The sequence below is a fragment of the Oncorhynchus masou genome, chromosome 14 (assembly GCF_036934945.1).
Source record: "Oncorhynchus masou masou isolate Uvic2021 chromosome 14, UVic_Omas_1.1, whole genome shotgun sequence".
NCBI classification, from domain to species: Eukaryota; Metazoa; Chordata; class Actinopteri; order Salmoniformes; family Salmonidae; genus Oncorhynchus; species Oncorhynchus masou.
Genome location: NC_088225.1, coordinates 25,043,500 through 25,057,671, shown reverse-complemented (window position 1 = coordinate 25,057,671; position 14,172 = coordinate 25,043,500). Strand labels below are relative to the sequence as shown.

Below are 14,172 nucleotides of genomic sequence, written 5' to 3'. Positions count from 1 at the left end.
GTCCCACCGACTGCGGTGCTTGGCAACTCATATAAAACGTGATGACGTCTTCCTCACTGAGCGTATTATGGGATGTGTGGAATTAAACAGCGAGGGCAGTAGATAGAAAAAATATATATAGCTTATAAACGAGGTTGAAGTAAACATGGAGCTATCGGCTGTTGGAGAGCGTGTCTTCGCTGCCGAGTCCATCATCAAACAACGCATAAGAAGAGTACGCAGTTTATTTTCGTTACACCTCCGCGTTTCTAACAATAATGTATGCTAATCGTGTTTGTGCACCATCGCAATGACATTCTATCGACAATAAGTAGGCCTAATTCTCTCCCTATTTGTTGTTATATTGCAGGGTCGAATGGAATACCTTGTGAAATGGAAGGGCTGGTCTAAAAAGTGAGTAGGCTACACTCTGGTTTGGAAGCTGACAGCAGAGCTTCCAGCCTGTCGTGTTATCTCTCGAATGCTTGTTTTTATGTGCACCAACGTGTGCTCATGACATGTTAAGGCCATGTAACCGAGGCTTGTGGATTGCGTAAAGGGCATGGTTTTGGTAACATTCGCGTACTTTGCTTAGGCTATTTTAACGCACAAGCACACGACAAGAGTGTTGCTAACATTAGCAGATTGCTACCTCCACATACGTCGCTGTCCGCAAAGGCAATGCCATAATGAAAGCAACGAGATTCTCAGCCGACATTGTTTCATTTGGTGAACGCTTTCGCCCCAAATGTGATACTCTTCTTACGCTACCGTATCGTTCTTTTGGATAGATATAGCACCTGGGAACCGGAGGAAAACATTCTAGATGCGCGCCTCTTCGCTGCGTTCGAAGAAAGGTAAGGTTTTGACAGCACAGCAGGCCTCTTCTGGTAGAGTGCGAATATGTCATCTTGGGCTATCCCCAACAGACGACACGCATTTAACAACTCAAATATGACTCAATTATTTCGAGTGAGTTACGTTTCATACGAAAACGGTATGTATTTATTTCACAGGGAGCGTGAAAGGGAGTTATTTGGGCCTAAGAAGAGGGGACCGAAGCCGGAGACATTTCTGCTGAAGGTGGGGGAATTTAACAGTGACTGTCATGAGTTAGTCCATGTTTCAGTCATATTTATTTTCTTACTCATCACCTATGTTTTCCGACAATTGAATCATGAGTCTTGTGGTCTGATAGAATGTCAGACTACAAAATGTCTGATATTCAGCTAATAAATAGATGAAAGTGCAACATTGTCTGTTATCTTGCTCTTTAATTTAATTTTTTTTTACCTCTGCTTTAATTTCCATTTTGATGTTATTGTTCAAACTCCAAGTTGAATAAAGTAACACACGTTTCCAAGTTACAGTGGGAAATAAATGTATCGCAAAAGAGAATGCATGGGGCTTACTTTTTGTTCAAACATTGTCATTACCAACCAAATTGTCATCATTGTAATAAGGATTTTGGTGTAGGGAAATGGCATGTGGATGAACAATGGCAAATAGGCTATAGGTCTATTTCATTGTTGGAAAATATCTGCAACGATACAGCTTATTAATAACAGGTTTTAGCCTTCCAAGTACATGTTAATGAACCCCCATACTTATCTAACTTGCCTACCTTTATACAGGCAAAGGCCAAAGCCACAGCAAAGACTTATGAATGCAGAAGAGAAATGCCAAGGGGGATTCGTGTTTCATACCCTGTTCCGATGCCTATGATTACACCGAGAGCTCGAGAGGGACTACGGGCTGTCGTGCCCACAATCTTTCCCCCTAGCACGGTCAACCGAGGAGAGAGCGTGAGGGTCAGACTGCCAGAGACAGAGAGAAGGCCGCGACCGGCGCCTCCGCACCCATTCATGGCTGAGGAATTTGTCAACATCCCTAAAAAAAGGGGACCTAAACCCAAGTTGCGTTTACAATTCAACATGGAGCCAGACAGCTGTCCAACAGAGGAGCCCGCGAAGAGGAGTCGGTTAGAGGAGCAGCAGGTCCCATACGGTCTGTCTAAAATGTCCAGACATTGTCATCATGAAGGCGAAACATCTAAGAGAAGTGTCATCCAGTTGACACGCAGGTTTCAAGAGGGAACAAGCATTGTGCCAAAATCAAACAAAGCTCAAAGACGGGTGGGGACTGTGTCCCATCCTGGCACCCATAGCCATGACGGTAGACTCGTCCATAAGGCTAGACTCGATCAACAGAGCCGCAGGACTTTAGAATGCCCTGGGGGCATGTCTGTCCCACACCCCAAACTGAAGCATGTGTCCAAAAACCATTTCTACAGAGCCAGTGACTCTTCTTCACCCATGCAACAGTCTAGGCCCATTGTTGTCGCCAAATCACCTGCATCGAGGAGTTCTGGAGAGCAGTCAGCAGTGTCTTGGAGGCCTTGTCTGGATAATGTTGAGAAGGTGGTGGTAACCGATGTGACAACAAACTTTTTGACAGTCACCATCAAAGAGAGCAGCACAGACAAAGGTTTTTTCAAAGATAATAGATGAAATGACGTCAGTATCTGCTTCACATAACATGACTAACAATGCAACAGCTATTTGTAAGAAGTTAGTAATAGCTTAATCATGATCATTTGAGATACATTTTCTATAGGCCTAACTATATCCAGAGTTGTATGTTTAATATGTATTATGTCAAAGTATTTAATGTAATAATGACCAAATTAAACATGTCTATATAGTTTATTTGAATATACTTTTTTGGATAACTATTTCATATTTTAATTTAAACTTTTAAATACATTAATTAAGAGTCTTACATTTCCTCACCTTCTAATGGGGCTTTCAATTCAGCCTGGTTTAAATGTGGTAGGCTATAGAGGTATGTAATAGCTGTTATTTAATATAGCAATAAGGACTTTCCCTAATGTTTCATACCATTTTCTGTACACATTTAAAAAATATATTAAAATATTTTCACATTTTGTATTAACATAATTGCAAGGATAGACATGCATGTAGACCTACCTAGTGTAAAGTAGGCCTAATGTTTAAAAATATTTGGAAAATACCTTCCATTATCCATAGCATATTCTATGCAATAAATCGAGAATATTCGTGTGAAAATGTATGTCAGGTAAGGTTCAATGGACGAACTTGACCTGTAGTTAACAATTACCCTAATACACAACTCTGTGCTCCGGTGCAGCAGCCAGTGCAGTTGGAGCTCGGCGGTTGAATTGTTCCCTGGACTCCCTGATGTGTGTCAAATCAGTTCAGCACAGCTGGGACTGGGACTGGCGATATTTTAGTTATGACTTCCACTGAACTGCTTTAGAAAAATGCACGAGCAAAACACATCAGTTTCCGATGCTGAGTTAATTTGTTTTGGGATTTGAGGTAATCATTTGTAAAAATGTATTTTGTTGGCTTATTCAAATAGCCATTTGGGAATTGTTTTGCGCAATATTCAAAATAACCCGTCAGTGGATTTTCATGACACGACTAATTGTTTGCTTGAAGAAACCTTCGAACAAGATAATTAAATGGGACAATGATTAACTGAGGTTTGGGGTTTCTTCAGGCAAACAAGTAGTTGTGTCAAGAAAATTCGGTGTTTAAGGACCGGACTGGTCAGAGTTGAACTTTTTGACAGTGTCTAAATGGTAGGTTTACTTCAGTTAAGGTAGATAACAATTAATTACCGTTTAGCTCTGAAGCATTGGTCATGGTGCGAGCTAATGAGTTTTGATGATTGCTCGTTAGACCAATTTTGTCCTTTCTAAATATTTGTTCACAATCTGGATGGATATTCGCATGGGGTCTTGATTAGCAGACAAGGACGTGCATGTATGTAGTCAATATTTTATCACTTGACTTATTATTCTTCGGTCCACAGACTGCTTCATCTTTTGGATCTTGAATTGGACCACAACCTTTTAATTAAATTAGTCGAACGCTCATTAAAAACAATTTAAAATATCTTGTCCAACTGCATCTTAGAAGTATTCCTACTTTTGATAATGCCAATATCTAATGGCTTCTGCGTTGTAGATTTGCTTAGTTATCTTTAGCCTAATAAAATACAGGATTTTACATTCATGTCAGCCTAACAGTTGACGTTTCTATCTTTTGGAAAGTACGAAATATGACTCATCATCACACACCCTGATGACCCACGCCTCCTTTTATAAACTGAGCTATATGACTCGCCTAGTTAAATAAAGGTTAAATATTAATACAGTAGGCCACACACCATTTATCTACTGCAATCAATTTCTCTCGCACGCCCGGGACTATAGGCTAACCCATGTGTATGTGCAACGTTATGTCTCCTAATTGTTTTAGGCCTAAGCATATGTCTTTTGCGACAAGCAATGTATAGACGGTGCCAGACGCACGGCAGTGGGGTAAGCTGTATTACAATGCAGGGACCAGAGGACACGGGAGTCTCATTGCAGGTGGTTGCCGTCGGGGACCGTTTTAGCCAGCCATGGGTTGGTCCTGGGCAGGAGGGCCATGATCGTTCAAAAGGTGCAGATGAAACGCGGATGTTGCTGGATGTGTGTGATGATGGGACGTCTGTGTGGCATATTTGACTATTTTCATATGATGTGGTCGTGCCTCGATATGGGATGGGGTGCTTGCCCATGCAGGTACGGCAGTACCCTCAAGACCCGGGTAGAGTGTCACAGACTAAACTCTATGTTGCCATAAGCCTATGAGCTTTTTATTTTATTATTCACGATTTCAATATATATTATTTAATAGGAGTTATAATACCACATTAAAGAAAAATATTATTTTGGCCAATTAGCATAATGCGTCTTATGGATAGATGATGTAACTAAATGTAAATGACATGCCTGCAGGGAGACAGAAATATTACAGTGCTGGAGCTGAGCTAGAGGCTGACTGTGACCTTAAATCATCTCTGGCATTTCTAACACTCTGGCCCATTATTTTAATTGAGGACCCCAAACGAGCCCATTTTATTGCTTGAGGCCCCTATTGTTAGCCAGATAATGATACTTTTGCAAAGAAAAAAAAAGTTATGCAGGCAAAAAATGGACCAGCCCTTCTGGCATTTGCCCGAAATGCCAGATGGCTAGTCTGCCCCAATGGGACACTGAACCACTAGCCTAGAATTCAGTCAGTCTGGGAGCTGAATGCCACTCGGACGAGAGGGTTATTCTCTCTTTTTGTAGAATAACAAAGTGTCCATTCATGTTGCTCTCCCCAGGGAACTGGGCTCTGGCCTCCGAACACGTGACTCAAACAGACCAACCTGAGAGCGCGTGTGAAAATGAACCTGGCTGTGACAACAGCGCGAGCCACTCAACTGCCATTGACAGTTATAAGGCCTTCCCTTACAGCTGAATTCTGATAGACTATTGAAAATAATAGCTATTCCTGGGTATAGTTCGGAATACTTTTTATAGACTAAATCAAAATAGTGTAGGTTAAGAAATACATACATTATTAATGTTTAAAATGAATGAAAGATGCCCTATTTTAGCTCTTTGCAATTTAAAAAATCTAGCCTATAGACTATGTTATTACTACACAGTAGGCCTATGCCTGTTAAATTTCCACCTGGTTGAGGAAAGGACATATCCTTTTCGTAAGCCTATACCCTAGCAGAGGACTTTCCCCGCAGCTGAGAAAACATCTGCCTAAATTCTCCATATGAGTGCAATTTACCAAACCACATTCCCATCAAAACGCATAAGCCTTTGATCTCGCACCACCGGAGGGGGCCAACCAAGTCCTGTGAACAACCAACAGTATTATACACATGTGGTTGCTGGAAAACCCCGCAAGATGTCGCCATGGTCTTGACTTGCACCTTTTGTTACTTGGGCCCAGAAGGATTGCTATTTTGTTCACAGGTTTTAACCCTCATTAACGTTAAAACGTGACGCGCATGACCTGCATTTTCCAGATGTGCATTACATGTACACGGCCACTAGATAGAGCCCAAGTATCAAAATTACTTTATACCTTTTTCAGTTCTTGGCCTGGGCCTGTTCCTAGTTGGATGGATTTCGTCATCATTACCGTTATTCGCCCTCCCCATCTTCTTCACCCCCACACCACCACCCAAACTATACTATCTGTGGCCGTTAGGCCTACCATTCGTTTTTATAGAACCAAGCATATCATTACAAAATGCGATTTCAATTATCTGCATATATACACAAACAACATCGTATTATTTTGTTCATTTATTTTTTGAGTTATTTACTTTTATAGGCCAATGTTTAGGGGTTGAATGTGCAAATATAAAGTGTTCGGAAAATACGTATCAATACTAGCCTACATAAATAAAAGGCTTCTAAATAAGAAGTAATTGGCATTTGTCGGCATTTATTTCCCAAAGTTTCACGAAGGCTCCAATTATCCAGGTGTGGAAAAGCTGTGAGTCGCGCAGTGCACTTGAAGGTAACAGATGGCTGGAGCCTGTACTGCGGATCGTCTTTTCACTGAACTAACCTAAAACAAAAGCTAAAAGAGATTGCACGCGTATTAAGTCGTGTGGGAACGTCGGCCGAAATAATGCGATTTAAAAATGTAATTACGTTTTGGTCAACCTTTTTCGATTATTGGACCCACAGGCTATTCAGATTGATAGCCTATACCTACAATTTGCCACAAATAGCCTACATGTTGTTTTTTCCATTTTACACAACTTCTGTCATTAAATGATGTCACGACAAATACAAATTACCGCCTTTGAAACGGTTTCGATTTACAAATCTTTGGGCTTGGTAATTACGCCATTGATTGATTGATTGAATTTATTTGACAAGTTGTAAAATACATACATAAGCGCGCTCCAGCCAGTGACGCCTCCACATACAATTTAAGAAAATCATCAAGGATATCACAATTAAGTTTATTAGCTTATTTCCATTGTGGTCCAACGGTAATGATGACGAAATCCATTCCCGGTTGTATCAACCTTCATCATCCTCATACATACACACAGACACATAGCGAGGACATCCATTTTCTACCAACGCGGTCAGGGGGCTAGGGTGCACGTGGCTAATCATACAACGCAGCCGCAGCGTCAGTCACAGGCGTCCACAGGTTGCTCAGAGAGCATCTCAGTGAGCTAGCAGAAGGATTGGAGCGGAACATTGGTGATGTTTTCTCGCCAAGTTGATTTTGGATTCTATTTTTATTCCTATATTTGGTGGTTGCAATGTTGCCAACTCTAAGGCTGATTTTCATGTATGTACTGTTCCTCTGCTGGTTGTCTCCCTGCGCAGCAGACCTATGCAACTGGAGTGGAAGGTGAGGGATTCTGCTTTTTTTTAGTAGCCAGAATTACAAACTGGTAATTGACATTGAGATTGCGTTTGCCGTTCTAAAAACGTTGTTGTCTAAATATGTATGGTTATTATCTGTTTATGCCAATATCCTCATCGTTTTCAGGTAATTGTGTATTCTTATTGTTGCATATTATTGCAATAGCACTACTTGCAGTTATCCTATCAAAATGGGTTTTGCCAAAACAATAAATGTTTTAACACTTGGATTGAGTGGGATGGGGATAATATACATATTCTCTGTGAGTATAGGCTAATCTCTCGTCGTATAATCTTTTCTGACCTGCGTTGTTTTCTGAGTGAGTGTGCCCATTTGAACCCTTCTCCTTGTCTATGGATTGCAGTGGTTTGGCGCGTGAGGCTGAGGCTAACTCGCGGACTGTGCAGCAGGTGCGGCTGCGTTGCACAGAGGGTTCGGTGGAGTGGGTCTACCCGGGCCAGGCGCTTCGGGTCGTCCTGGAACCCAACCTGTCCTCTGCGCGCCACACAACGGTCTGCATCAAACTGTTCCGCAGCTTTAACGGTGCCAGCGTCTACATCGAGCGGGCTGGGGAACTTGACTTGTTGATGACGGATGGAGGGCGGCCGGAGCAGGTGTTCTGTTTCCCGGCGGACGGACCTCAGAAGCCAGCCATCTTCCTCCTGGCGAACCCGCAGAGGGATATCAGCCAACGCGCAGTAGGCTTCAGATATGAGTTGCTGGGCAATCGGACCACTGCGCCCAAGCTCGGCCAAAGTGTGTTGCCAGGTGAGTAAACCAGACGGCACAAGCTTATTTATCGATAGCCAGGAGCACACTAACATGCAGACATAATTTACAAGCGAAGCATTTGTGTTTAGTTAGTTTGCCAGATCAGAGGCAGTAGTGATGAACAGGGATGTTCTCTTGATAAGTGCGTCAATTGGACCATTTTACTGTCCTGCTAACCATTCAAAATGTAACGTATACTTTTGGGTGTCAGGGAAAATGTATGGAGTAAAACGTACATTATTTTATTTAGGAATGTAGTGAAGTAAAATTAAAAGTTGTCAAAAATATAAAGTGAAGTACAGATACCACAAAAAACGCCCTAAGTAGTAGGCTACGTTAAATTATTCGAATTTAAGAACTTTGGACCACTGACATTTGGAGACGATACGAATTCTCTATTTGTATGACATGGTCATAAGATGTTCATTTGACACTTTTGTTGGAGTTGCAATCCCAATTGTAAATAGACGTAATAATTTATTGATATAACAAAAATAATGTATGTTTTGTCAGTTGTATTGGTGTCAAAAAAGAACATTGCAGTGAAGAATGAAAGTGATCAACAAGTATCCTTAATGCAAATCATCCTGCCTTCAGTTGTTTTTAGGTGTTTTTACTTTAGACTCATCTTCTTGACCATCATTTAACCATTTCCAAGCAAGTGCATGAATAATAAAACACTGATACATTCTAACTTAATCATAGAAGACAAACTCCTAGCATCACAGCACACGGCACAAGAGGTGGGCCCATTCACTGTGTGGGTGGAGGGGTGTGCTGGGGAGACTGAGGGACAGTTTGGGGCCCAAATAAATCAGTCAATTATCCAATTAAAAACCAAATCCAATCTTGCCTGGTCTAGGAAGCAGCTGCTGACCGGTCTGTTGTTTTGTCTGGTGGTCTCATTTCCACCGGAGGGACAAAGCTAGGGAGCAGGGGCCAGGGTGGCGGAGGGCCATTGGCCCCCGGGTATCTCAATGGAGACAGCAAATACTTGTTGGATTCTACAGATGCCTCATCTCTGTGTGGGCCTGTCTCAATGGGGTGACGTCATTCTTCTGTCCTGGTGATGTCTGTCTGTCTGAGTCCTTCTCTCCCAATATTGACAGAGTGGAGGAGTTCAGTGGAGGATACCAGTGATTGGGGTCACCAGTCAGGTCATTCAATTAGACCGCTAAACAATAGAAGTCAAACATGGAGGTTGAGACTCATCAAGGCTTTTGATCTAGTAGTGCTTGTATGGTGGAGGAGATGTGAATGGAGTAGAGACGCATGCCAGACATTCCTCCATCTGACCCCTTGGCTTGTTGTCTGGATGAACTGAGGAGGGATGGATGAATGGAGGGATGGAGCTTCTGTTATGTGTGTGTTAATGGAGTGGCAAGCTGTCTGTAATCCTCATCCATCAATCAGTTATCTCAAGCCCAGCTGTCACAGTAGGGTGATGGGTGTGGGCTGAAGTGTTGAAAGTGGACCCTCACAGTAGGGTGTTGGGTGTGGTCTGAAGTGTTGAAAGTGGACCCTCACAGGTGGGTGTTAGTTGTGGTCTGAAGTGTTGAAAGTGGACTCTCACAGTAGGGTGATAGTGTCCAGTAAGATGATCACTATAAGAAGTGTAGATGATGATGGTTAATATGGGAGAAAGAGAGAAATGGGTGGTGATGCAGAGTATGGAGTGGGCAGAGTATGGAGTGGGCAGAGTATGGAGTGGGCAGAGTATGGAGTGGGCAGAGTATGGAGTGGGCAGAGTGAGAGAGAGAGATTGTGAAGCGAGAGAGAGAGAGAGAATGATTAGAGAGAGAGAGTTGTGAGAAGACAAGTGAAGTGAAAGGATGTGCATTGGTGCTCCACAGGGTGATGTGTGTCCCTTTCCTCTGCATAGACCAACACTATAAACTTCTCTCTCTCCTCCCACAGCTAGCTGCCGTCCCTGCAATGACACAGAGCTCCTCCTGGCCATCTGCAGCAGTGACTTTGGTATGTATCAATAGAACATAAATAATTCATTATTGTTCTTATTTACAAATCTAGATCCTATATCAAACATTTCTAAAAACGGTAAAGAACTATAGCTTTTGACTCGTTGTGTCCTATCTCCTTAGTTCTCCATAGATCCATGTAGCCCAATCTGTCCCCTCATCAGCTGGGTATCACCACTAATTTATTCTACAAAGGCCTGGGGTGGAGTGAGTGAGTGGTTGTTGGAAAGGAGATTTTGTGTCTGTGTGGATGTGTGTGTGTGTGTGTGTGGGGGGGGGGGGAGTGTTCCTCATCTGTTCCCAGCGAACAGCTTCTGTAGCTGGGCAGAGGGGCCTGACAGATGTGAGGGCTGAGGCTGCACAATGGGAGACCCATTGGCTTAAGGCTGCAACAGAGCAGAAGCAATATTACCATTGAGTCCACTTCATTTATAGGCTGACTCCTGTGCCCTGATCTCACAAGTCGCCATCATCGACTTTTTGATGAGAGAAAATAGCTGGCTAATGAAAGTGTAAATGGCCACAGAGAGTGAAAGGAGGGAATGGAGGGATTTCTGTGGAGTGAGTGGGGGATGTGAAGACTGAGAGGAGGGAGAGTGAGTGGGGGATGTGGAGACTGAGAGGAGGGAGAGTGAGTGGGGGATGTGGAGACTGAGAGGAGGGAGAGTGAGTGGGGGATGTGGAGACTGAGAGGAGGGAGAGTGAGTGGGGGATGTGGAGACTGAGAGGAGGGAGAGTGAGTGGGGGATGTGGGAGGGAGGGAGAGTGAGTGGGGGATGTGGAGACTGAGAGGAGGGAGAGTGAGTGGGGGATGTGGAGACTGAGAGGAGGGAGAGTGAGTGGGGGATGTGGAGACTGAGAGGAGGGAGAGTGAGTGGGGGATGTGGAGACTGAGAGGAGGGAGAGTGAGTGGGGGATGAGTGGGGGATGTGGAGACTGAGAGGAGGGAGAGTGAGTGGGGGATGTGGAGACTGAGAGGAGGGAGAGTGAGTGGGGGATGTGGAGACTGAGAGGAGGGAGAGTGAGTGGGGGATGTGGAGACAGAGAGGAGGGAGAGTGAGTGGGGGATGTGGAGACTGAGAGGAGGGAGAGTGAGTGGGGGATGTGGAGACTGAGAGGAGGGAGAGTGAGTGGGGGATGTGGAGACAGAGAGGAGGGAGAGTGAGTGGGGGATGTGGAGACTGAGAGAGGAGGGAGAGTGAGGGGGGATGTGGAGACTGAGAGGAGGGAGAGTGAGTGGGGGATGTGGAGACTGAGAGGAGGGAGAGTGAGTGGGGGATGTGGAGACAGAGGAGGAGGGAGAGTGAGACTGGGGGATGAGTGGGGGATGAGACTGAGAGGAGGGAGAGTGAGTGGGGGATGTGGAGACTGAGAGGAGGGAGGTGAGATGAGACTGAGAGGAGGGAGAGTGGGGGATGTGGGACTGAGATGTGGAGACTGAGAGGAGGGAGAGTGAGTGGGGGATGTGGAGACTGAGAGGAGGGAGAGTGAGTGGGGGATGTGGAGACTGAGAGGAGGGTGAGTGAGTGGGGGATGTGGAGACTGAGAGGAGGGAGAGTGAGTGGGGGATGTGGAGACTGAGAGGAGGGAGAGTGAGTGGGGGATGTGGAGACTGAGAGAGGAGGGAGAGTGAGTGGGGGATGAGTGGAGACTGAGAGGAGGGGGGAGAGTGAGTGGGGGATGTGGAGACTGAGAGAGGGAGAGGGGGGGATGAGACTGAGTGGGGGATGTGGAGACTGAGAGGAGGGAGAGTGAGTGGGGGATGTGGAGACTGAGAGGAGGGAGAGTGAGTGGGGGATGTGGAGACTGAGAGGAGGGAGAGTGAGTGGGGGATGTGGAGACTGAGAGAGGGTGAGTGAGTGGGGGATGTGGAGACTGAGGGAGGGAGAGTGAGTGGGGGATGTGGAGACTGAGAGGAGGGAGAGTGGGGGGGATGTGGATGAGGAGAGGTGAGTGAGGGGGGATGTGGAGACTGAGAGGAGGGAGAGTGAGTGGGGGATGTGGAGACTGAGAGGAGGGAGAGTGAGTGGGGGATGTGGAGACTGAGAGGAGGGAGAGTGAGTGGGGGATGTGGAGACTGAGAGGAAGGAGCGTGAGTGAGGGATGTGGAGACAGAGAGAGGGTGAGTGAGTGGGGGATGTGGAGACTGAGAGGAGGGAGAGTGAGTGAGAGGGGAGATGTGGGAGACTGAGAGGAGGGAGAGTGAGTGGGGGATGTGGAGACTGAGAGGAGGGAGAGTGAGTGGGGGATGTGGAGACTGAGAGGAGAGAGGAGTGAGTGGGAGGGGGTGAGTGTGGGGGATGTGGGGGATGTGGAGGGAGAGACTGAGAGGAGGGAGAGTGAGTGGGGGATGTGGAGACTGAGAGGAAGGAGCGTGAGTGAGGGATGTGGAGACAGAGAGAGGGTGAGTGAGTGGGGGATGTGGAGACTGAGAGTAAAGTTTCTGGAGGGAAGATTTTAATCCTTTTTCCACTCATACTCACACAGCAAGATCCTGTTAACTTTTTAATTTCTCTCTTGGCCGCTTTAAAAAAAAACACATTGAAATGCACAAAACAATTTAGATTAGCTGAATCATACTGTATTGGTAGCTGTTTAATTGATACATTTCTCATCTTTTTGTTCATATTAATTGGTTTTCATTTACAATAAAACATTGCCATAAATGATTGGGATGACTGAAAACAGCCTCTAATGTTAGTCCCCTCCTCTGCCCCTCCAGTGGTTCGCGGCTCCATCAGGAACGTATCCCACAATGCTGAGCGGCAGACATCGTTGGTGGAGGTCTCAGAGGGGAGGGTGTACCGGCAGCGTAGCGGGGTGTTCGAGCGCCACACTGGCACCATAGGGGTTCCCGGTTCCAGTTCCTCATGGCACGGTCACATCCACACACTGTTACAGTGCCGCGTAAAACCTGGGAGCGGAGAGTTCCTATTCACAGGGACAGAACACTTTGGGGAGGCCTGGCTGGGCTGTGCCCCCCGCTATAAAGACTTCATGTCCCTCTACCAATCAGCTTGGGCGGCTCGTCAGAACCCCTGTGAGTTCCCGCTGGACTGAGGGTGTGACCCAGTTCCTAGTGGCGATCCATGAGCCCTGTGACCTATATGTAGGGTTTATTTTCTTAAATGGAACACATTGAGTCTCTTCTTTCTACCCCAGTTGGCATGGTAGAGATTATGTTGCCGTGGCAGCAAGCGAGCGAGATGAGTTCCTCACGACCACAGCGGTTTGAGAGATGTTGTGCCTTCTATTCCTCATGAATCTATACCGCTCACAACACCAGCAGGGACAAATCTGTTGGAGCACTTGTAGAGCACAAGGAGTACAAGGCCCAGGGCAGGGGCCCACAGGGGACCCATCCAGCCAGCACTAGAGGGGCCACCCCAGCCCCTGCCGGCCCCAGCAGGGAAAGACTTTGAGAGCCTGGCCCTTTGTCTGTCTCTCTTCTCAACGCCCACAGCTCCCAGAGACTAAAAATGGTTTGACTGCAGCTTCACGCTTTGTCTCTCTCCACACCAACTGCTGCTCTCTTCAGGGTCTCGGTGTGAGAGGTGTCCTCTGAACTACTGTGGCAGGAAATCATATGAATTTAATGTCTGATTGTTAGGTTTTATGTGGTCTTGTTTATTCCTTTGTACAATAGGGTTTTGAAATATTTTATTGTAATGTAAATTAAGTGTTTTGTAAATTCACAAGAATTTGCTTATTTACATATTGATTGTATAATTTAGGTTTTATTACAGGGTATGGATGATGCTACAGTGTAGGTGCAAACCTTCAGTTTGATGACCATTTATTGCCAAAATATATAAACAATGCTTGTGGGGATTTCTTGTGTACTTCTTGTGCACTTTCAAGCAATTCTTTAAACTTTTGAACAAGAGGTATATTTTATTCTTCATAACATTCTTTATTATGGTTCTTGAGCATTATGGGAAAATATTTTTTGAAAATAGCTCCTCCTGTAGGAAATAATGATCATGAATGATTGCATTAAAATTTTCTGCAACACATTTAAATGACAAAAACATCTATTGCACTATTGTATATATTGTCTATTAAAATAATACTGTTAAATGTGGTACAGATGTATTTTCATTTCACTCATTGAGCTTTTGGCATTAAGTGTTAGACAACCCTTAGCATTAGAGGGAGAGTTT

At 45.0% G+C, this 14,172-nt stretch overlaps 2 protein-coding genes across 2 annotated transcripts; both read left to right on the top strand.

The window, feature by feature from the left end:
- On the top strand, positions 1-2,685 carry cbx8a (chromobox homolog 8a (Pc class homolog, Drosophila)). The gene is made up of 5 exons (XM_064986996.1): positions 1-214; positions 350-393; positions 771-836; positions 996-1,062; positions 1,614-2,685. The coding sequence occupies exons 1-5, from the start codon at positions 146-148 to the stop codon at positions 2,487-2,489; spliced, it is 1,122 nt and encodes a 373-aa protein (XP_064843068.1). The 5' UTR covers positions 1-145; the 3' UTR covers positions 2,490-2,685.
- Positions 2,686-2,779: 94 nt separating this feature from the next.
- On the top strand, positions 2,780-14,093 carry LOC135554603 (meteorin-like protein). The gene is made up of 4 exons (XM_064986997.1): positions 2,780-7,244; positions 7,624-8,027; positions 9,948-10,007; positions 12,732-14,093. The coding sequence occupies exons 1-4, from the start codon at positions 7,153-7,155 to the stop codon at positions 13,067-13,069; spliced, it is 894 nt and encodes a 297-aa protein (XP_064843069.1). The 5' UTR covers positions 2,780-7,152; the 3' UTR covers positions 13,070-14,093.
- Positions 14,094-14,172: the final 79 nt, after the last annotated feature.